This window comes from Semicossyphus pulcher, unplaced genomic scaffold, assembly GCF_022749685.1.
Source record: "Semicossyphus pulcher isolate SPU_LCO1_2020_fin unplaced genomic scaffold, fSemPul1.0.p SCAF_5, whole genome shotgun sequence".
Lineage (NCBI taxonomy): Eukaryota > Metazoa > Chordata > Actinopteri > Labriformes > Labridae > Semicossyphus > Semicossyphus pulcher.
In genome coordinates, this window is record NW_027211726.1 from 21,742,110 (window position 1) to 21,765,835 (window position 23,726).

The 23,726-nt window shown below is 41.9% G+C and overlaps 3 protein-coding genes across 4 annotated transcripts; all 3 read left to right on the forward strand.

Moving 5' to 3' along the window:
* The first annotated feature begins 5,043 nt into the window (after nucleotides 1-5,043).
* On the forward strand, nucleotides 5,044-11,115 carry gjb9b (gap junction protein beta 9b). Its single transcript, XM_069681091.1, has 3 exons — nucleotides 5,044-5,118; nucleotides 8,171-8,641; nucleotides 9,883-11,115. The coding sequence occupies exons 2-3, from the start codon at nucleotides 8,252-8,254 to the stop codon at nucleotides 10,309-10,311; spliced, it is 819 nt and encodes a 272-aa protein (XP_069537192.1). The 5' UTR covers nucleotides 5,044-5,118; nucleotides 8,171-8,251; the 3' UTR covers nucleotides 10,312-11,115.
* A 336-nt stretch (nucleotides 11,116-11,451) lies between these two features.
* Nucleotides 11,452-16,828, forward strand: pef1 (penta-EF-hand domain containing 1). The gene is made up of 5 exons (XM_069681092.1): nucleotides 11,452-11,600; nucleotides 12,381-12,603; nucleotides 14,613-14,768; nucleotides 15,360-15,503; nucleotides 15,634-16,828. Exons 1-5 carry the CDS (start codon nucleotides 11,580-11,582, stop codon nucleotides 15,861-15,863), a joined length of 774 nt encoding a protein of 257 aa, XP_069537193.1. The 5' UTR covers nucleotides 11,452-11,579; the 3' UTR covers nucleotides 15,864-16,828.
* A 3,012-nt stretch (nucleotides 16,829-19,840) lies between these two features.
* Nucleotides 19,841-22,176, forward strand: smim12 (small integral membrane protein 12). 2 transcript variants are annotated; one of them, XM_069681878.1, is made up of 2 exons: nucleotides 19,841-19,877; nucleotides 21,137-22,176. In XM_069681878.1, exon 2 carries the CDS (start codon nucleotides 21,165-21,167, stop codon nucleotides 21,435-21,437), a length of 273 nt encoding a protein of 90 aa, XP_069537979.1. In that variant the 5' UTR covers nucleotides 19,841-19,877; nucleotides 21,137-21,164; the 3' UTR covers nucleotides 21,438-22,176. The 2 variants fall into 2 exon arrangements, with proteins under 2 accessions (XP_069537979.1, XP_069537980.1); XM_069681879.1 differs by having other exon boundaries at nucleotides 19,856-19,871.
* Nucleotides 22,177-23,726: the final 1,550 nt, after the last annotated feature.

The following is a 23,726-nucleotide window of genomic DNA, read 5'->3' on the forward strand; positions in this document are numbered from 1 at the left end:
GTATCTATTTGTCAGCCTGTGATTGGCTTGCGACCTGTCCGGGCTATAAACCCGTGTCATGCCCAATGTTAGCTGGGATCAGTTTCAGCCCCCTTGCAACCCTCAACAGGATAAGCAGTATAGATAACAGATGGTTGTTTTGAGTAATTGCCAAGTACCATCTTCCATTCCTAATACTAGCCCTGTTTACACGGCCTGTTCAAGACGGGACTGTTATAACTCTGTTAGCTTCGGCATCCGTGTAAAAGGTCTGTTGGCGGAACGGTTAGGCAAAGTCGTTCCGCCGTTAAGCTATCAGCGGCGGTAGTAACAGAGGCAAAACTGTGACAGCAATATGAGAGCATTGTGTGGTTCAGTGTAAAAGTCTAAAGATGGCGGTGCTGTTGCAGAATCTCTTAGTAAAAAAGAGCTACTACCACAGGTAGTCTGCTAGCTTGCCAGCCTGTCAACGAAGCAGATAAACAAACCTTTTAATCCTTTCCTTACACTCGTGGCCTCGTGTTTTGGATTTGTAAAGGCTAAAAAAAGACACCTTCTGCCAAACTCTTGAGACACCGAGTATCACTGAAGAGCCTCGGGCAAACTCCCACACAAAGAAATTAAAAGCTTTACTGGCTTGCTGTGCCTGGTTACTGTTGCTAAGCTGTGACTGGACTATTGCTGTTTAAGAGTGTGGGGTATACACATCTTTTAATTCAAATACACCTCCAGCTCAGTCACCAATTAGCAACATGTGTGACCTTGGCGCACAAAACATTTTTTTAGAAACAGAACTACAAACATGGCCTACTGTCACTTCTTTGCTGTGTGAAGTCTGTTGGAAGTGCCACCTAAGGTCAGCAGATGCTTTGCCCTGTCCTTAACCGACATCTTAATGCTTGCTAACGTACAACATAAGAAGCCTGACTGAGCCTCAGAGTTAACAGATAAGTGGGTGGTTTGAATATTAATTTCTCACAGCTCAAACATTCAGAGGGCTTCATCAACAAGTTCCTACTATTAAAAGCATAGGTGATTATTATCCCAGTTGTAAGTCAGGTACCTATGGAGTCAAGCAACACAAGTGTTCTTTTTATGCAGAACACATCAAGTACATTAACAGTGATTTGATTGGTCTGAATCAGCAGCTCTTGGCGTGAATCAGCTCACATACAGTTTTGTGTTTTTCCAGAAAATTCCCAGATTGTTTGACAAACCTCTTCCTACACACCAGGATCCCGTAGAGTCAGGGTACTGGGCAGAGAAAGACTGGCGGGGAGAGAGAGAAAAAAAGATGGTGACCTCCTCGCAGGGGCATCCTGACATCATCCACAGTGGCGGTGTAGACACGGCGCTGTCACAACACAAGGCGAGGGGGGGCCGGCTCAGTGTCACCAGCCCCGACACGCTGGGGAATGACCTAAGCTGGAGCAATGACTGTGACAGTAATGGGACAGGTCTCTGGGACAGGGGGGGTGGTTGGGGGAGGGGCAGAGGGAGAGAGGGAGAATGTGCAGGGGTGAGTTGGAAGGGTGAGGTTTGTTGAGGATGATCAGAGAGACAAGGCATAAGACTGGACAGGATGACTGTGTCAGCATGGATGGATGCAGCAGTTTGGATATTTGAAGTTAAACAGTTCAGACCTGACAAGTGAAAAGCTGTGTGTAGCATTTTTAAACATCACTACATCATTGTCAAATGAATAGTGATAGCTCTGAATAAACTCAAGGCAGGAGAACAGTCAGCTCTGTTGTTTCTTTACTCTACATTATCCAGTGACCTGTTTTGACCTTTGTCATTTCCTTCACTTTTGTAGCGCATTACCCCGCCTCATGCCCAATGCTAGGGTAGGGTCCAGAGCTCCCCCCGTGACCCTAAACAGGCTAAATAGTATAGATAATGATGGATGGATGGATGGACTTCAACATGATCTTATCCTATGGGAAGCATGTCCTGCACCATTGGTGGCCATGATGGATTCTAATCAGGCTGGCTAAACGATGATAGATAACCTGAAGTAAATCATGTGACCTAGATGCTAATCCCAGACTTTAGATAAATGATTGCTTGATTAGTAAAAACCTTCCATAATGCCCCCTTCAGGATATCTGGTACACGTTGCCTGTTTTGCTTTGCCATCAACTGTTTAAATGTTTGAACAATGTAAGTGGTATATGGACTGTACTTACATAGCGCTTTCATAGACTTGCGATAACTCAAACGGCTTTCACACACTCATTCACACGCTGGTGGCAAAAGCCTAAGTGCAAATCACGAATCAGGATCTCTGCTAATTCATACCCGACCAGCTATGCATTTGGGAGCAGTTTGGGGTTCAGTGTCTTTCCCAAGGACACTTCAGGAATCGAGTCCCCTTTCTGAGTGAGAGACAACCCGCAAGACCCATTTTGGCTGCCACCGTCTTGACGTGACCATATTTGGACGAGAGGATGGTTGAGCATTGTTACGTGTCTATCCTGGTTGAAGGGCAGCCGTGGTTGTGACTCGTCAATCACAGGTAGCCACGCCCTAAATCAGTCAATAAAGTAATTAACGAATTGATCATCATGCTGTATTGAACAAAACTTGGAACCAGCTATTGAGACAAAAACTCATTCAAAAAATGTTCGCTGAGGTAATTAATAAACTAAAAAGTTATTTTACAAGCTGACTTCTTTTTGCAATGGAGTCGCCCCCTGCTGGCCATTTGGAAAAAGGCTGATTGTAGACCTCTCTTTTGAAACCAGAGGGTATGACCACATTTTATTTTTACCGTCTATGTTAGCCACTCATTTAATTACATTACAATAAGATTCATGTGCATGCTCAGCCAATCATGTTGTACTTGAAAGGTAACAAGACTCTTCTGTGCATGTAGAATTGCCAGTGTCATTGTGCAGACTATCTGTGCTTCAGAGACGTAATCTACTGTTTTAATGTATACATGTTATTGCAGCTTACCACAAGCAAGAACAAGTGCATTTGGTTCAGTTCTTGAGGTTTCCAGGTGAAAGTTGCTTTTTGGCCACACTCACCTAAATTGTTTCCTGCTTGGATTTAGGAGGGAACATCCATTGATATACTTTCCTCCAGCTCTCAGTGGGAGTTCTCTTTCACTCTTTAGGCCCTAAGAACACTAAAGAGAGCTGTGAATCATTGCTCGTTTTGCCAAGGCCTGCAGGCCTTCGAAACTTTCTATATATTTTCTTTCAATAAAAAAGGATCTTTGCACATCTGTGTTCACACAGGTGCATTGCAGAATAAATAAACTGTCTGAGAAAGTTGCCTGACTGTAGCCATTCAGTATTAAGATTCAGCACTGACGGTGTGTGGGAGCTTTTTACTTAAAAGTTAATTGCAGGTCAAGATTGAATCAGCCAGATGTTTCCAGCTTCCTACACATATCAAGAAACAGCTAGGAGTGCATTGCTTGCGTCTCTCACTCACTCTGATTGGCCGAGCATGTGCATGTATATATTCTGCATGCTGAGGTGGGCGGCAGCCTGTGTTTTACATACAAATCTGTTGGTCAGTGCATTGAAATCATCTTGTTTTTGGACAGTATTCTCATACCACTTTTGAACTCTGTAGCTGTGCATGGATGCCGCCTCTTTCTTTATCACAGATGATGCGGCTGGTTAGCTTTAATAGGAGAGATGAGATTCTCTGTCTATTTAACATTTTCTCTCCCTCCCTCTCTCTCTCTCTTACCCCCCCTCGCTGTGACTGAAAAAAAACACCCCTCTGTAATGAAACGATGGAGCATCAGCATTCTCTAGAGGCCAATTCAGGGCATGACATACTCTTTGTAGAAAGGCATTCATCTTCCCCTCTGTGTGATCTTCCTCTTGTCTGCTTCCTCCCAAACTCAGCCTTGTGCACATTATTCTGAGCGAGGTACAATGTGACTTTTATTTTGAAAAGTAATGTGAAAACAGGAACCGAATAAGAAAACCTGTTTGTGGCTTCTGAGGATGTTACAGGTACGGTTACCTGACATTACTTTGCCACTCCCTAACTGAACTTCCCGATTACCCTGAGGCCTGTCATTCTTTTTCACTGTCTCACTATTTGACATAACTTCTCTAAAAGATTTTAGATCATATTTAATGTTGCAATAAGCTTCCTCTTATTCATGTATGTGTCCTAAAATGCACATTTGTCCACTTGATGTATTTGTTGCATTCATATCATACCCAGCCATCACATGGGCGTGTCTGCATGTCACTTGGAAACTAACAAAAAAAACAATTAAACAAACAAACAATGAGGAAAAACAACCCGACAGGTCTGCAACTACTAAGAGATCCCTCCCTCCTGTGGAATGTGTGGGTTTGTTTGCCGTGAGGACACATCTTACTGCTTCCTACAAGGATTAGCTGTCATGTGCTTTGTTTTTTGGTTCCTTAGGTGGTGAGACGGAGGAAATGTGAGACAGAAGTGATACTGGAATGTGAATATAATGCCATAGGGGATTTTAGGGTGTGTTTTTGATGACATCAGCAGGTCCATTATTCTTTTTTAGCTATTTCTTGCACTTTTTATTCCGAATGTGTTTGGATGTTTATCACGCTTTTATTTTGAATATATACAGATTGATTACAGTCATCACAGTGCACACTTGTAGGGCAGTAAATGCACCGTAATAAAGCAGACACAAAGTGGGATTAAAAGGTTAAAAACACCTGAAACCAAAGCAGACCAAAGTGCTCCTGCTGAATTTGCATCTTGATTTGCATCAGTTTCATTTACTACGCCGACCTGTTGCTTACCTTCTCCTCTGTTCTAATTCTCATTATCACACCATTTTCCATTCTCATGTCAATAAAACTGTTCCTTTTTCCTTTCTCTGATGCTATCTCTCTGTCACTTCTCTGTCAGTCCTCAAATACCCCACGGCAGGTCTGGGCATGCAAAACAAGTCCAGATAGGAACTGCCGAATGTGTGTGAGAGTCTGTGTGTGATGCTCCACCCATCCTTCCTTCCTCAACTCTTCCAGCAAGTCCACACCTCACAGCCAACCCCCTCAAAGTATCCAGGTGATACTGAAGCCAGTTATCATTGACACGAGGACAGCTGGGAAGCACTCCCTCTCCAGACAGGAGTCACCTCTGTGATACTGAGTCTCTGTGACGAAGGTAAGGTGCTTTTATTCTGCATTTAAAGTAGAGTTAGATCAAGAAAAATGTTTCAACATAGATGGATTTTTGAGCATTTCTATCTGATGTTAGATGGATAGTTAAAGGGATACATAGGAACAGAAGAGAGAGTAAGAAAGAGGGACAGTAAAAGGGCAAGAACATTTGTCATCTGTTCCTTTTTTTTATCATACAACAAGGGGAAGATCTTGTATGTCAAGAAAACAGCTCAGCCCCGGTGCCTACAAAAGAATGAGATTTGTAAAGACAGATAACTGGAAGCGCTTAGAATAAAACCATACACGCATAGCTCGTGCTTTTACTCCTCCGGCTGAGTCGTGTTCCCTTGAAAAATGGGATAAAGTCAGGCTGGTAAGGTAAAAAGGCGAGGTGTGCAAATGACAGAAAAAGAATGAGCTGGGAAGAAGAAGAAGTAGAAGAAGAAGGGAGAAAAGCCACAGGAGAACTTCAACCCCACCTTGTTAGCCGGGAGCATTGACTCATAGTGACAGAGGAGTCGGTTGGTGGATAGAAAAGTATTTGCAACTAGCTCAACCTGTAGAGCAAGTCGCAGGCGAGGATTTATCACTGTTGTAGAGGAGGCGGTGTGTACACAAGGTGCACACAGAGGGGAGATCTGCACTGAGGTTCAAAACAAGTAAAGAGGGCTGATTCTATCCCAGAATTAAGTTGGCACATTTGGACAATCAAAACCCTCGTACCAACCGTCCGACTGCTAATAAAGCGCTAATAAATAGATGCTGGATTCAGAATCTGAGTTTCCTCAGTTGAGAAAGCGTCATATTTTCGAGTCTGTCACCACAAAGAGGAAGACAAACACGCAGCAATAAGACAGACGAGGCTGGCTGCTGTCGGCAGGGAAGGAAACAATCTACTACAAATAGGAAAACAAATTGTGGTCCGGCTTTGCCTTTTCACAGACACAAGACATACTGTTGTTTCTGGGTTTATTTGTCTCCAATGCGGGGCTGAATGTCACCCCGGAGTTTGTGTAGCCTTTGCGTGCATGTTGTATGAAACTGAGGGAGAAATCACACTGATAAATCACTTCCGCCTTTTGGTTTGTCCAAAAGCAACCGTGCTATACGTCCATTTCTGTGTTTGTGAGGCCTCTGCTGCACATTAAAGACTCAAACATGGATGCATCTTTACAGCTTGTTCTTGTTGAACTATATCATGGTCCACAAATATAAGAAAATAAAAGAATCTGCTTCATCCACCCAGAAATAAAAGGTAAAGTGCGGGTAACACCGACAGTGATTTAACCTGTCTATATTGTGATTCTGAAGCCATTCATTGAGTCAAGTCTTTTTATGCTCTGTAATTTAATACTCAGGAATGCTGGATGAGAGAGAAAATAGCAGCTGATTTGACAGCTCAATTTGTCTACAGTGATGCTGAAATGCTGAAGGAAAGTGTTTCTGAATTCAAATGCTCGGGATTAGACGAGACAGAGCCGAAATGGAACAGTGAGCAGCGCGGCTGTTATCCAGCTTGCTCTGTGTCAGGCTGTGAGCTTCCACCAGAATGAGATGTAAATGCAGAAGAGGAGATTTGTTTTTTTCTGCGACTGAAAAGAAATCTTTTAGAAATAGAAAAAAAAGCTTCCTTATGTCTACACTTATGCACCAACATCAGATATTTATTTCAACGATTCTTCCAACCCTCCCTTTACGGTCACACCTGTCGCACCAGACATCCAAACTTAACCTGTGAGTCTCTTGCAGATTTGAACGCCAATACATCTTAAATTAAAAATGCACATTCTGTAATACACATGCATGCACAAGACTACATAAAGCACCCATTTAAAAGGGATGCACATGCAGCAGTAAAACTTTAACGACCTCCACACACAAAGCAAGCTAACTATGCAGGTGATCCAAAAGAGCTCCATCTTTAAAGTCCGCACACGACCGGGCCATTAAATCCACAAGGTAATATTTCAGCTAAAACTCCCCTTTCTCTCTCAGAGCGCAGGGCGCCGTGGAACGATCATGGCATGCTTAACATTCACAATTGAATCCCTTAACAGTCCTTTGAAGATAAAAGGCCGCAATGGACATTCAGGATTACAGAGAGCCCCGCACTGTTCAAATAGCTGACTAATAGAGTGCACAGTATTGGTTTGTCCTTTCGACGCAGGGAGGCTCCATTGATGACTCCCTCATTGATGCGTAATGAGTCTGTGTTGAAAAGGTAGCACTCAGTAAACACAGATCAGCGGTGACACAGGCTATGATTGTGAAAATGATGTCTGGTTGTTTGTTTCCTAACAGCAGTTCATCGTTTCAAAATTGCTTTTTTGTTCGTGACAGTTTTTTTTTCAGCTTTTGGAACGACACAGTGGAGAGGATGTAGCTTCATAGAACTTGTATTATAAATGCGGTTTATATTGTATTTGACATAAAGCACAGATGATGTAAAAGGGTTACACATGAAGTTGAGATTATGTGCATGAATACAACTCAGTGTAAGAAAACAGTTGTGTGATCTCCTGCAGCGCTGGAGGCCCTTTGTAGACTCTGCAATAATCCCAATGATGCCATCGTGGTGCCATCAGCGTTATGTAAGCTGGAGACAATAAACAGAAAGTCTGCCTTATTAACAGACAGTGTTGAGTCTGAAAGATGTGGGTGTTCACCAGGTGTGTGACAAACTGTATAAAAGAAAGGGAAGCATCCACCCCTTTAAGGCCTCAGGTTCCACTTTTTGGCAGTCACCATATTGTTTTTTTTGGAACCAGAGGTGACCATATTTGGACGACAGGGAGGATACGCATTGTTACATCACAGGTTGGCAGGCCATAAATTGTAACTTGTCAATCACAGGTAGCCACCGCCTCAACCATACCCTGCTGTTGTAGTAGATTTGACGCTAAATGGGACCATCATTTCAAAATGAATGTCATGCTTTGCTTTGAAAGAGACTTGAAATTAGAGATGAAATATCTATATATCTAATGAATGCATTCAGGTCCTTGTAGACTTCCCCTTTTCTAATCTACCATGTCATTCTTCCATTGCTCAAGGTGAGATCATCAAGAACCTCATCCCACCTGGTCTCCTAAGGAGCTCCTTTCTCTTCGTCCTCAACCTCTAAGGCAGCAGCCATGAATTGGTCTGCATTGGAGGCCCTCCTCAGTGGGGTCAACAAGTACTCCACCGTGTTCGGCCGCATCTGGCTCTCCATGGTCTTCGTCTTCCGGGTGATGGTGTTCGTGGTGGCGGCGCAGCGAGTGTGGGGCGATGAGAGCAAAGACTTTGTCTGTAACACGGCCCAGCCGGGCTGCCTCAACGTGTGCTACGACCACATCTTCCCCATCTCCCACATCCGCCTGTGGGCCCTGCAGCTCATCTTCGTCACCTGTCCGTCGCTGATGGTGGTCGGGCACGTCAAGTACCGCGAGAAGAAGGATATGCAGTACACCGCCTCGCACAAGGGCAAACATATGTATGCCAACCCTGGGAAGAAACGTGGAGGGCTGTGGTGGACATATCTGGTAAGCAAAGAGTTGGAAGTTTTTTCTGAACTTACTTACCAGTCTGACATGAATAATGTGTGTGAGGTTTCTGGAAAGACCGCTTATGGATGCTAACTGTTGGTTTTCCCTTTACCAGTGGAGTATACTCCTGTCGGACGTTACCGTCTGACGTCACAAATGCACCCGAAACAGGGTTAGGTCTATCTATTACTCATTTAGCCTATTTATCAAACTTGGAACGATGTTGGATGTTCGAGAGATAAGTGCGTCGACATGGTTTTTGTGTTCCAATCAATGCTGATCGGAGCTGAGGCAATAGTTACCCGGGTTTTTTGATCAGTGGGAAAAGGGCTTAAGAAGTGGATGTAGTGTGGTTTCAAAAGGGAAGCCAATGTGGAAGTACTTGCATTCCTTCAATGGCCAGCAGGGGCTGATCTAGATGGTTGCAAAAAGAAGTATGACTGTATGAAACCAGATATATTACCTCATGAAACAATTTCCTAATGACTTAATGGTCTCAAAAGATACTGTCCAGTATTCCTCAAGACTGGTTCATGTTCATTATGTAAATAATGGCCCCATTTAGAGTAACTAGTAACTAGATGGTAAAGCAGGATATGCTCTAGGGTGTGGCTACCTGCCAATCAGGATTGAGTAATGCGTATCCACCCTATCATCCGAATCTGGTCACATCTGGTTGCAACAACAACAAAAAAAAACAAGATAATGATGGTTCAAATGGCGAGGTTTAAAAAGAAAAAGGGGCTGCACAAACCAATTTGCAATGTCACAGAGGCTTCATCCAATTCTTTCATACAATCCGTGGTCACACACAGGAGACAGACTCAGCAGTGCGTCTGTTTTGATAAACTGAAGTTATTCATTGTCAGAAATGTCAAAAATAATTGCCGTGGACGTGCGGCGTTGTACAAAAGAGAGGAGACAACATTTTTGGTAATTGTTAATGATTTGTTTTTTCCAGATAATTTGAAAAACAGTTTTGACAGCTTTTTTAAGCATCCCAAGGCTCAGACAGAAACAAGTCTCACCTTATTTCAAACAGGGTTGAAGCTCGAGTAGTTATAAAATGTTTATCTTTTCATCATAGATCCTGCATCAAGTCAATCCCTGTACTTTTAAAATGTGTCATCCCTCCAGGTTTTATCAGATCATGTTGGAAAATAAACTTGTGCCATATTTTTTATACACTTCCTGAAAAATGTGTCTCCAAGTTTAACCCTCATTTATCTTCTTTACAGGTGAGTCTGATTTTCAAGGCAGGCTTCGACGCCGGCTTCCTCTACATCCTGTACCGCATCTATGATGGCTACGACATGCCCCGCCTGTCCAAGTGCTCCCTGGACCCCTGCCCCAACACAGTGGACTGCTACATATCCCGTCCCACAGAGAAGAGGATCTTCACGATCTTCATGGTGGTCTCCTCTGCTTTCTGCATCCTAATGTGTATCTGTGAGATGATTTACCTCATCTGCAAACGCATCCAGAAACTCATCAAAAGGAAAACTGAGGCAGACAGGAGGATGTTCGCCGAGAGCCACGAGATGGCGCCTCTGGCAGCTCCCAGGTCAGAGTTCAGATCCAAAACATCAATCAGAGTGGATCCCACAGCGTCCATCCAGAACCTCAGTAACATCAAGGCTGAGGAGAAGCCGTCTAGGAAGAAATAACATACAACGCGGCAGCGGCCATGTTAATAAACTGAACAAAGTCCTCTAAAAGGACAAAGCAAACAAATTCATCAGACTCTATTGAGAACTGCTGCTCAACACCATAGATATCCATCAATTCGGGGACTTCTGAGACAGCGTTTTGTAAATATTGTCTTGTTAAATGACTTTCTGCAGCAACGCACACCTTATGCATGCAAATGAACCCCTCAAACAAACTGGTTACAGAGGGATTTAAAGGGCTTAAAGTATGTCTTGGAATTGGTTTGTGTTGTGAGATTGTTGAAGTGTTTATGTCTGTATTTGTGTTTTTGTTCATGCATTGTTTGCCAGTACTATTTTTAAGCTATCAGGTACTTATATATAACTGTATGTATGTGTGAAATGTTGAAAGATCCCAGGTGAAGTAAATGCAGCAGAGAGAGAGTAAACCCTTCCCCTGAACACACAGGCTACACGCTAATTAATAAAGCATAATAAAGCACACAGAGCACTTCTATAAGGGGAACAAAGTCAGCAGAAAGCATTTGTAGGGGTAATCAGATATCAGATATGAAGAAAATGCTCTCTCTTGTTCAGGATTTACTTTGACTCCTGATGATATGATGTTTAAACACTATTAAATCAGTTGCTTCATGATGTTTATATATAAAAAGAAACTCCTAGCGCTGATAAAAAAAAATCACCCACAAATTTTGAATAGATTTTTCTAAATAGAATGAAGTAAACTTCAGATAATATATTTTGTTTTACATTTTGTATTTATTGTTGTGATCTATAAAGTTTTTTTTCTCAAGTGATATATGTCAGTGTGTGTCTCCTTTGTTCTTAATAAAAAAATCACAGTTAACTTTGTTTATAGCTCTGTCAAAGGCTTTTGTCTAACTCAGAGGATACATTGTGTGTGTGTAAAAAAAAAAAAAAAAAAAAGGGTCCCATATCACACCAGTGTACTGTGGAAACAAGAATCCCTAAAATATAATAAGGTCAAAACTCAGACTCCCACTAATCCCTATATTTATTAAAAGATTACAAAGAGAGTGACTAACTCGCTAACTATTCGATTATAGTCATGGGAGTGACGGACAAAGTGAATCATACTTATTTGTTCTGACGTGTTGAGATTTCCACTCTGCTGTCCAATAAGGAGCAGGGGAAACGGGTGCGGTTTTGACAGACCCGGAAATGCACCAATAGCTCCCCCGAGCCGGACGGAGCTGTATCCGCCTTCGCTGCTCCCTTGTTGAAGGAAGTAAAGTCAGTCAAACATGAGTTTTCACTACGGCCAGGTACAGAAATTCTGCGTTTTGTCTTTTATATATGTTAATTACAATAACATGTTTCTATCTTTTAATAACCGTGTTATCTGTTTTGTTTATCTGATATAACGTAACTAATGCTGTATGTCATGGTAACAAAAGTAACCATTAATTTGTCTTGCTGCGGATAACGTCAGCATAAACAACGTTAACATTCAATAGCCTATGTAGCAGTGTGTTTTTCTAACATATTTCTCGAGTTAAACCGCTTGCAACTTTTACAGTAACGTTTTTATTTGACCAGGGGGGTTTTGAATGTTTATCTTAACGGGGAAGTAAACGTGCCAGTAATGTTGTTATTAAATATCGCGAGAGCATACTTCGCGTGTTTAGACTCTTTCAGAGTCCCTATTAGCCTTTAATATTACTATATTAAACATTTGGTAACAGTTGGTTGGTCAGTATTACTAATTTTGATCTGTAAACAGCTGAAGGAACTCGGAATAAGGTTTTGCCTTATCCTGGGTAGCTTCATGTATGTAACAATCTATATGTTTTACACTAATTAGGCTACATGTAACTGCAGCTGTCATATAACTATAGGGGTGTAAAAAGAATGTTTCTCTTTAAAAAATAAGAGCAAAGTAGTAGAACATGATTATACTAAGTATACTAAAATTGCATCAAAATTACATTTATAGATATAACTGTGAAACTCAAAGTCTAGCTATCCTTCTAGCCACACAACCTATTTATTCTTTGTTTTTATAGCACAGTCTTAGTGAACTATGCCCATGTCTGTACCTGCAGGGCTATCCAGGAGGAGGCAACCCACCACCAGGTGCTCCATACAGGGGAGCCAGTGCTCCCTATGGGCATCCCCAGTCTGCATACGGAAGTGCACCAGTAGCTTACGGAGCCCCTGGTCATGGAGGGCATTATGGGCATGCACAAGCGGGGGTCCACGCTCCACAGTATGGAGGTTACGGGGCACAACCTCATGGAGGGCATTATGGACACCATGCTCCTGCAGGTAACTACAAGCTGGGCCTGGAGCTGTGTAAGCTTCTGCTATACCTCTGCATGTAAACAGGAATATTCTGAACACGGAGAGACTGCAGATGGGCTCCCATTCCCCCTCTTTATTGCTTTCCCCCCCTCTTTTCTCCCTTCCTCTCCCTCTCTCTGGTGAGATGATGGATAGAAAATGACTTGCGTTCCCAGACATTCATGTAGAGACAGGGTTCAGTTTGCGCCCCTCAGCAGGATTACACGGTTGGAGTGATGACTCTGGTAATACTGAGTGAGGGCTAAACAGAGTAAGAGACAGATGGGTAAAGAGTGTGTGTGTGTGCGTGCAGTTGTGTTTATATGTGTATGTGTGATTACACTGTTTCCTTTAGCAACTCAAAACCTCATCGCGTATGTAGCTATCACTCCCTACAGGGGCAGAAACCATCAGGGTCTGGCCTGAGTGTCACCTGTCCTTTTCGAACCATTCCTTTCTATGACAATCAGGCCTCCCTCCACTCCTCCCCTCCTCTTACACCATATTTTCTAACACTCCATGCATGTTCCTCTATCTATCCAGGTAATGGCCTCTTGCCCTGACACTGTCTCCCTCTCGCTGAGATGACTTTTCCTCAACCTTTGACCCTGCAGCTAGCTTTTCTTTCACACCGTGCTCCTTATGAAACACTGAGCATGTGTAACTAAGGTTGGGGTGGAATTCTTTAGCAGAATACACAATGATCTAGATATTCTCATTCTTGAATGCAGTGTTTTTTGCCTTACTGGAAACATTGTGTAGTTATTAGACATTATTTACGGCGATCACAACTGTATTATTTTTTCCCTTATGCACACTTTCTGCCAGCAAGTAACATGTCATCACTGTGTCTACTGACTTAAAGGAGCAATCCACCCCTGGGAAAAGCCGCTGTCAGTCAAAGCTGGTGCAATAATATTTAAAATTGATGCTGTAGCTGTGGAGTAAGTTGTACAAACAGCTTGTGATTTCGCCCATTCTACATTCCTACAACACCCAGCGTGCATTGCGCCCCTCGCTGGAGTGAAATACTACCATTTTTGCTTCAGGCAATGACTCAGAGAGGTACAGAATCCGAAGTACAACAAGAATATACCGGTGGATGGTCTAAAAAATCTTCAGGTCTGCCGTCTACATTTCAAACCTGACGATTTTGAACGAGACATGACATCAGAGGCGGGCGTCCTAGATTGAGGAAGTGTAGTTTAGCGAGCTCCCTGGCCTCCGCCAGATGATGCGTTTTACATAGTCTGGCGGAGGTTTTCCAGGGCCCGTTAGAGAAGTGGATAGCGTCCTCCAAAGGCACAGAGCGAGACTGCATTTATTTCCCGACCATAATGGCATTAGCTCCCCATAATAGCATGATAGGAGGAGAGGAGAGGTTGAAAATCAGCAAACTGGCCCTTTAAAGGTTTTTGGATTGTACTTAGTTGTAGTAATACTATTTGGCACGTCACTTATAAAGAATATTTTATGTTACTGTCCTTATATACTCTGCCGTTTTCCAAATCAGTTTCTTCTGAGCACCAAAGCCGAAGGATTGAGTCAAGCACAGATGTTTTATTTTTTTATGAACAAGTGTCGGCGAGACAGATTCAGCACAGTTTCAACCATCAAACAGTCAAATTCTGTTTTTTTATCTCCTAATAAATAAGTAATTATTTTGCATCAGAACGGGGCTGCGGCTTCATTTCCAGGAATCCTCACTGTCCTTTTTCTTTGCTCTCAATCTATTTCCTTTTTCCCCTCACACATATCTCTTACTCCTCAAAGTCTGAGAGCTTCAGTGAAGTAACAATTGTTTGAAACTATGAGGACAGGAAATTATACTGAAAATAAATCAAACAAGTCGGCTCCGAGAGATTGAAGTAGAAGAAGAGGAAAACAGTGAATGAAGAAAACAATCTTGCAGTGATGGGCATCTTCAAAGTGAGTCTGAACCGGCGCTTCTTTCGTCAATATCCCATTATGACTCTTATTTCTCTTCTCCGTAGCAAACATCCCTCCTGGTGTTAACCCAGAGGCGCACCAGTGGTTCCAGACTGTGGACACGGACCACAGCGGCTTCATCAACCTCAAGGAGCTGAAACAGGCTCTTGTCAACTCCAACAATTCTGCCTTTAATGACGAGACCTGCCTCATGATGATCAGTAAGTCATACAGCTGCAGCCTCAACAGGGTGCGAGGTAGCTTTGTGTGGATGTGTTGCTTATAAATGCTTTGACAGTGTGTCCTGAGGCAATAAGACATATTTTTCAGTTGTACAAATACTGTCAGAGACCTTAATGGCTACAGCAAAGTGGGAGAGGAAGTTATTTAGGAATAACAAATGAATAAAGAAGTGTGGGATAAAGAAATGAGGCTTTATTTCTTACTAAAGAAGCCCCTAAATCTCCAAACTCTGAAACAGAAATCTCTCAATTTAAGCAGGCAGAAGTCAACCTAAAGATAAGTGAGTCATGTTTGTCTCTGTGCCTTTTAGTTTCACGAGTGTCCCCGCATTCCAGCTGAATTTGTCAGGCAGTGACTAATGTCTTCTATTAACCATAATGAGATATGTGTGACTTCTGTGTGCTAACTTAAGATAAAACAAAGAGCAGATTCCAGGTGATGGCGATGGGCTAACTGGAAACAAGTTAAAAATACACTATCCATTTCTGTGTTGGGCAAGAGCTTGGATCTGTAACCGCAGAAAACAGTGACATTGGGCTGACTGTGTCTTGTTCTGTGTTTCCTGTTAGACATGTTTGACAAGACGCGATCAGGGCGCATAGACCTGTTTGGCTTCTCTGCACTGTGGGAGTTCTTGCAGCGGTGGAGAGCGCACTTTCAGCAGTTCGACAGAGACCGCTCAGGCTGTATCAGCGGCACAGAGCTGCACCAAGGTAACCTGTCTGTGACGTGATTAACTATAATAAACACAAGATACAGTTGTAAAGAGAAATTACAATTTGTGGTCTATACAAAGACTGAAATACTAACCAGGACTTTTTTCTTTCCCCCTCTTCTCCTCAGCCCTCGCTCAGATGGGCTACAACCTGAGCCCCCAGTTCTCCGAGACGTTGGTGCGCCGCTTCACCGTCCGGGGCGGACGACCCGGCATCCAGCTGGACCGCTTCATCCAGGTGTGCACCCAGCTCCAGAGCATGACCCAGGTCTTCAGGGAGAGAGACACCTCCATGACCGGCAATGTCCGCCTCAGCTACGAGGACTTCCTTTCTGGGACCATCAACAGGCTCATGTGAAGCTCATCTGCTCTGCTGATTCACAGAATCATTCCATGTTCAGGTCATATTTGGCTCAGATCCCCAATATACAGTAAATGAGCCAATACACATTATTCCATAGCTTGTTGCTGTAAGTAGATAAAGCCTAACACAATGCACCTGAATGATGTTCAGGGGCCATTATTAAGGTGACTGAAGCCTTTCATCGATGGCTTAAGTTTGAGTATCAGTCACCATGTACTGCTGCTGACTCGGAGTTGTCAGAATTTTACCGCCTTATTGACAGTTTGCAAGTCTCTTGTTTACCAATATCATGATTGATAAATAATTATGGAGACTTGTTTACACAGCTGATCGCATACCTGTGAGGACTGAATGAGTCCAAAGTATTTGCTCGAGGAGGAAACATAGAAGGTGAATAACAACTAAATCCACCAGAGATCATTTATCTGCGTTCCACTGCATGAGAGTTATAATGTGGAACAGAAAATTCATCATGTGAATATACGCACATAACATCACACAGGTCATTTCAATTTACTCTCAGGAGTAGTCAGCATTTACACGCGGTATTTCCATGCAATGGTTGCCCATTGATTTAAACATTGACTTTGTATTGAAACATGCTCAGCGGGGTGTTAGGGTTAGGGGTGAAAGATTTTGAATTCAATATAATTTTTGAATGTTAAAGAAAAAAAAAAAATTCATATTTCTTGCTGAAATGCACTCCTGTAAGCCAGTATAAATAATAACTATAAACAAGTATCTGTGGCCAAAAGATTAAGGACCAGAAAGCACTTAAAAGTGTCACTTTAATCTCAATGAAATGGGATCTTCAGTCACTGCGGGGCCAGTACTTTAACAGATGATACACTCCACAAATGCAAATGATGTTAAAAGAAGTAGGTTTATATGATCTGAAATCTGTAAAGATGCCAAAATGGTTCCTCATGCCAAAAACAAATAAATGCTTTTCTTTCATATTTTCTGACGTATTCATTGACTTGAAGGTCATTTACAATGATACAAATATAAAGTTCTCAATAAAGTTTTTAAGACTTTCTCATATATAGTAGAAAGCTACATACTATGCATAAAATGTGTGTGTCAAGTCAAAGTTTATTTATAAGGCCCATTTAAACTCAAGTGTTGTACAGGGTTCAAACACAATATCAAAGAAAAGAACCAATATGAGTAACACGAACAATAAAAACGCAATAAATAAAAGTAAAATGTGGTTGTATAATAAAATGTCATGCTCAACTGGAATTAAAAGCCAACGCAAAGAGGTGGATCTTAAGCAAGGATTTAAAACTTTCAAGGGTCTGGGCGGCTCTGATACAGCCACCGCAAAGGCTCTGTCTCCTGTGGTTTTGAGCCTGGATTTTGGAGCATCTGATCTGACCTCTGTGCTCTGACTGGAGTATGACGGTGCAACAACTCTTAAATCTTTTAAAAACAAGTAATACAATCTTAAACTGGATCCTGAAACTGACAGGAAGCCAGTACTGGTGTGATGTGATCTTGTCGTCTCTTCCCCGTCAGAAGACACACAGCTGCATTCTGGACCAGCTGTAAGCGAAAAGACATGACTGATCTACACCAAACATACAGGGAGTTACAATAATCCAAACGAGAAGGTTGTCTTTTCGTTGAGATTCAAGAAATTTAACTCCATTCATGATTAAACATCTTTAAAACACTTCAGCAAGGCTAGCATAGAATCATTATTTGTTTGTATTGGCAGGTAGATTTGCAAATCTTATGTAGTAGATAACTAAGTAGTTAAATCAAGCAAATAACAATTCATATTTAACTCAGCAGAAATGCAGTTGTTACTGCGGCCGGTTGTGTTTTCTTTAAAAGCAGTCAGCCAAACTTCACTCCTGACCTCTGACCTCAAAATGCCCAAAAATCAGTTCACCCACTGTCAGACAGACTGGCTGCACAAAAACAGCAAAAGAGCCTCTGTTTTCCCCCTTCCACATCTGGCACTTCCTTCCCTCACCATCTGTTACTCTGTTTGATTACAGTCTGTGTCGAGAGTCCTCCTGTTTCTCCCCATCGCTTTCCAAATCAGAGGGAATCCATCAAATTCTCTTGTGCATCTTTTTGGTGCTCATATTCCACCTGCATCTCCTCCTTACCCCGCTCTCTCCATCTTAATGTGAAGCTAAACTCACCTGACCGAGTGTCCTTAAGCAAACTTTATATCTCATTCTCCCTGCAGTCCACTGTTCTGTTAATACAACACCTGAACACATTGAACTTGGGGGACTAAGAAATGTGACCAAAAGTGCACCATGCTACAAATTTCCAGCACGTAGAGAGCACTGCAACAGCCTGTTTCTGGCTTATGTGATCCAGCAGTGATTTAACCTCAGACCTGACTGTCACTTCCTGTGTAATGAGGAAATTTCCCACCACTGACCATGCCTGACATGTGTAATTAGCTCGGGCAAATAGAGCCGGGCTATTGGGCTTCAGTTAGTGATGATGTGATGCTGCAGTCTGTCAGCCACAGTTTGGGATTTGGATTGATAACATGGTGTTATTTTTACACACAAATTTTGGCAAGTGCAGCTCTAAATCTCTTTTACTAATAAACAGGAGCTGATGAAATAATCCTGGCACTGCTGGGGGTAGCTGGTTAAGCAGACCTGGCACTAGTAATGTTGTTTTACCGCAGGGGATGAGCACATTTTACTTTATCTGACAGGACTGATCAAATGCCAGTTCTGGCAACTACAGGATGGACAGCAAAGAGGGAGGAAGTGCTTAAAAGAATTACTTTGAAGCATGACACATTATCACCCACACAGAGCTCTATTAATCACAATAATTTCAGCAGTCGTTTGAAGTTATGATAACATAAAAATTTGGATAAAACTCGGTTCTTTTTATTTTTCAGCTGCCTGATTCTGCACAGATGACCAATGAGTCAGAACTGGCCATCGCTCCATGACAGGCTGCGTTCCAGTCTCTATATATCAGCCCCATGCTCTGCACACTACACTGGTATAGTTTCATGACAAACTTTTGTGCCTGGGAGTTGAAATATCAAGTTTGCAAAGAACACTTACCAACCCACTTCCCAGAAAAACTACAGCCGCATATAGGAAGATTTTCTTCTCCCTGTAGTCATCTCTACAATCTGTGGTTTCCTGCTGGGTGACTGGGTAACTTCTCTGAATCCTTCATGAGCTGGAAAAAACAAAACAAAAGTAGAATGTTTGTGTTATGCAGTATACCATTCCTCTGAAAGTGTGCTGTGTGCTGATGCCAAAAATGTGCTTTTAAAAAAGAAAACTATCTCCGCTCTTGAGGGGCTTGTCATCCATGATGGGTGGCTGACGCCTTGTCATCGTGTGACACAATACTGCCGACGGATCTGTCACCCTTTCATGAGTATTCCTTGAGAGGCGGGTTTTGTGCAACAATGCAATTAATGAACACAGAGAGAGAGATGGTATTTTTATGGCTGCCAGTCACAGAAGCACTTGTTTCAAAGCACGTGCCTCTCAGTTTACTGCATCAGTATCACACAGTGTGTGTGATACTGATGCAGCTCAGTAAGACATACAATTCTCTTAATCATTGTTGGGAAATTGTTGTTTCAGTTGCTTAAATCCACACTGAGAATTTAAAATCACTTCATTATTGTTGCAATAAGAAAAGAAAAACAACAAACAATGCAAATCTTAATTTGAATCTTGTAATGGTATTATTATCAAATATTACGCAACAAATTTGTATTAACCTCTATCAGTGCCATTTATTAATAAAGACATTGTTGAATCCCTTCCCTAGACCTACAAGTCAATGTAAATGTACTTTTTAGCTGTGCTCATCTGAAAGTAGTTTACTATTTTCACCACTAGGCGGCGGTAAAACACCGAGAAAGCGGCAGGTAAACCCTCTTGGTTACAGCAAAGTGAGGCTCATCAGCCAATGAGGATTAACCAGGAAGGAAACAGACGGTCACACGGATATTACGTAATTCACTGCAGCACCAACGTGCTAACGGTAAAGGTGAGTGAAGACTTTTTAAATAAACAAATGTAAATATACAATAATTAGAGGTATACAAATCACACAGACTTGTATTAGTAGCACACGAAACGCCTGCAGGTTTTGCTTTGTAAGAGTGGCATTGCTACCACCAACGTATCAATAAAAAAAGCCGGTTAAAAGCAGTAACAGTAAATGACTTTTAGGTAGTCATCCAGGTAGTTCACCGTAGTTACATAATACAATACTAAATGAAAGTCATAAAGAAATGTTCTGTATTTTTCCATATTTATAGATATGTTAAGTTTTCACGAGCTCTGCTCCTCGCTATTGTCCTAGCTTGACAGTTGACCAAAGTCATGCCAAACTCCATTATAAATGTGACAATTTAATTTTCTTTGCTTGTGTACAAAGTAAACCATGCGGCGTCAAACATGAATAAATGTACTGTCCGATTAGAGGAGAAGCGCTCTTAAGTTCGGCCGAAAGTAACAACAAACACAGTAATTATCGTACACGTTTATATGTCTAGAGATACCTGCATTCCTTGGAAATACTGCTCATCTGTTATTGACACTGTTGGTAAGGTCCTGTTTCAGTTGTACTTGTATTTCGTGACCTTTCTTTGGTCTTTAACTGTTGCTCCCGGCCTTCTTGGTGATTCCGCCATTAGTTTTGTAAGCGTAATAGTCAAGATGGAGCCTAGAGAGAATGAGAGGGCATAAAGAGGGCATTAAAAGAACAGACAAGTTTTTAAATATGCTTTCTGACATCTTTTGCGCGGCATAAATACAGTTGCACTTGTGTGAGCAAAGTTATTTTTCTGCATTCTGATTTCACAACAATTCAAACAACCTACAGCTAAATGCTTTAGTGTCTGTAAAAACTAGTATTACCTCAAGTTTTGGCTTGACGATTTGGAAAGCACATTTAGGCACATCTCAGTTCTCTCCCTTGTGGTTTGGGACTGATGGAAAGGAACATGTGATTGTTATTATGTATACAAGTATTTTTAATTGAATTAGTCTGCTGTTAAAGTCAGCTGCATGTTGGTAGTAGTACAAAATTAGGTTCACCATCAGATTCAGCTTTAAGCCACAAGGGGGAACCAGCTGAGAGAATATGCGTGTCGCATCTTAGATTAAAATAAGTGAGGTGAGGTAATAAAATGAGATGCTCTGTTATGTATTAGTGTGTCTTCACTTATCTGTTCTGCTATGATACTGTAATTATGCTTTAAGTAAGCTAAATGTGTACAAATTATTTTTTTCCTTGTGAAGCATCTAGGAGCCGAAGCCGCGTGCAGTCATGTGGCCTATTGTTTGGACAGCGATGCGCACCTATGCCCCTTATGTCACCTTCCCTGTGGCCTTCGTGGTGGGAGCAGTAGGCTACCACCTGGAGTGGTTTGTCAGAGGGACCCCTAAACCTCGAGAGGAGAAGGGCATCGCGGAGCTGAGGGAGGAGAGGAAGCTGCAGGAACAAGAGGGTATGGACAGCACACAGGTTCTCAGCCTGAAGGACAAATTGGAGTTTGCACCTAAAGCTGCTCTGAATAGGAACCGACCTGAAAAGAGCTAACCCGTATGTGAGAGTGAAAGACTCGTGTTTGCACTAATTCAGAAGGAAAGTAGTGCAAAGGAAGCTAAGAGGGGGGGAAAACACCGCTCTTCCCATTTACGTCAGGCATACATCCTCCCTCCTGGTCACCAAAAAGCATCATGTGTAAACATCAGACACCTTTTACAGGCTAGAGGGTAATTAAAAACATACACAAGTGGTCTTTTATTGAGTCTAATAAGGCGTGTGTGTGCTGGATGTGACCCTCCCCTTCATGATGCTTATGCCTGTTTGTGCTAGGACCATTTACCAAAAGCAAGACACTAATTTCAACATCTTGAATATATGGATGTTTTGGATGTCCAAGCTTTGACCAGAATATGTACTTTTCTGTCATTTAAATCTAGCTGTGGATACTTTGACACAAATATAATGCGTCTTTGATGTTAAGTCACACAAATGTCACGTGACGTACATAGATGATGTTCAGGTTTTCTCCTTTAATCTTATGTGAATGTTCAGGAAGGAGTTCTGATTGTCAACATGAAAGCAAAGGAAGGAGGACGGGTCTTTGTTGTGGTTCTTCTTTGTGGTGTTACCTTTCATGGTATGTGACAATAAACCAACAGTGTGGGAGGCCTCTCAGGAAGTTTAAGCTGCTTAGTCCTATTGTCTGAAACATCTACACGTTTTATTTTATAAAGTCTGGATGGTTTGTACATTAAAAGTTTAAATTATGTGTGTTTTGAAAAATGTGATAATAAAGGAACTTTGTGTTCTACATAATATTTGATGTCACCACTTCCTTCGACTGATTTTGTCTAACAAAGTAAAGTTTCATTGTTACAGCTGAATTGTTTCACTTTAATCTCCAAGCTAATATCTGATCCCACGGAATCATGAAACCGCTGCTGCCAAGGACAGAAAGCTACATCAGAGTGAAAGGAAGGAAGTAATGACTCTGCTTATTCTGCTCGAGAAGGAAATTGTTTTCGAGGGAACACGTCAGACAAAGCAACGATAAATGAGGGAAACGGTTAACTCATTCACCTCTTGGAATGTGACCTGTGGAAATATCTGCGTTCTGCCTCTGGGAAAAGATGATTCAGAGAGTCTCATATCACCAGGCTTATCAACAGATACTTAATTCATGACCAAGTGTATTTAGGGTGAACCACACGCCTGTCGGGGAAATCGATTTTACATACAAATGATTCCTTTTCTATGAGAAATATGTTGACTTAAGAAGCAGATGGTACCAAAAAAAGAGTGAGAATTAAGAATAACATGGGGCCTGCACGATGAAGCGTGTTCAACATACTCAGGGTGTCTTGTTTTTCTGGCTACAGTAACCCTGACAAAGCAGAATGTTGGTTATCAACGAGATAAGTCAACCCAGGGTTTCTATGAGCACGTTCACATAAAGACAGGTCTGCCGTCAGCTGACCGGCATGTTTTACAAACTCAGATCAAACTATGATTTTAGAAAGATACAAAAAAGTTAATCCAGACTGAAATCCACTCAGCTGCAGCTGCTGAATGCAGGAAGGACAACATAAACACAGACTGTAAATGTGCAAATGAAGTCTATAATATCACTGCTCCATACTTAGAGCATGATATATTGATTATAATAACGCTTGTTTTTTACATTGATTCCATACGATGCACAGGTGAGGCGTTTATGACGGATTTAGACGTGATCTCAGCAAATAGAACAAATATAAAACTACAGTTTACAAGCTTACTTTCATGTCTTATAAATACAAGTCTAAGGCTTCAGTGCATTCATCAGTCTCTTGTAGATGTATATCAGTAAAGCTCCAGGAAGCGCGACCTGCTCATAGAGCTCCTGAATCCAGAGACGTGATTGGTCAGTAGGTGGTGTTTAGTACAGGGTGATCTCTCATCTTAAACATAACCTGCTCCAGTGCAAATTCAGGTGTTCAGAATAAGTTACCATGGTGATCTACCAGGGGAAGAAGTGAACCACCTTGGTAGTGCTGAAAACTTCGTAGTATACCCTGATGATGGGATATAATGTTTGAAAGCTTTAACTTGTATCAGAAGTACTGATTGTATTTGAAGGGATTCATTATTTCAAATTGGGTTAATCATGTAAACATCAGCACCAAAATTGCCTGAAAACCGTCATTGCTGAATTTCCTCACTGTGTAACTGCAATCACTCATAATAACTACTTGTATAATGACACCAGTAACAATGCAAGGGCAAATAAAAAAACGTTCCTTCAATGACTCCATTGCCCCAGTGCATTTTGGGAGGCCACCCAACAAACTAGCCTCATAT

What these genes read in the sequence shown, in the direction of transcription:
- gjb9b (XM_069681091.1), top strand. Translation starts at nt 8,252, where the DNA reads ATGAATTGGTCTGCATTGGAGGCCCTCCTCAGTGGGGTCAACAAGTAC. An exon ending in GGCTGTGGTGGACATATCTG is followed by an intron (nt 8,642 to 9,882) that starts GTAAGCAAAGAG and finishes TCTTCTTTACAG; the next exon opens with GTGAGTCTGATTTTCAAGGC.
- smim12 (XM_069681878.1), top strand. Translation starts at nt 21,165, where the DNA reads ATGTGGCCTATTGTTTGGACAGCGATGCGCACCTATGCCCCTTATGTC.
- pef1 (XM_069681092.1), top strand. Translation starts at nt 11,580, where the DNA reads ATGAGTTTTCACTACGGCCAG. An exon ending in TGGACACCATGCTCCTGCAG is followed by an intron (nt 12,604 to 14,612) that starts GTAACTACAAGC and finishes TCTTCTCCGTAG; the next exon opens with CAAACATCCCTCCTGGTGTT. An exon ending in GACCTGCCTCATGATGATCA is followed by an intron (nt 14,769 to 15,359) that starts GTAAGTCATACA and finishes GTTTCCTGTTAG; the next exon opens with ACATGTTTGACAAGACGCGA.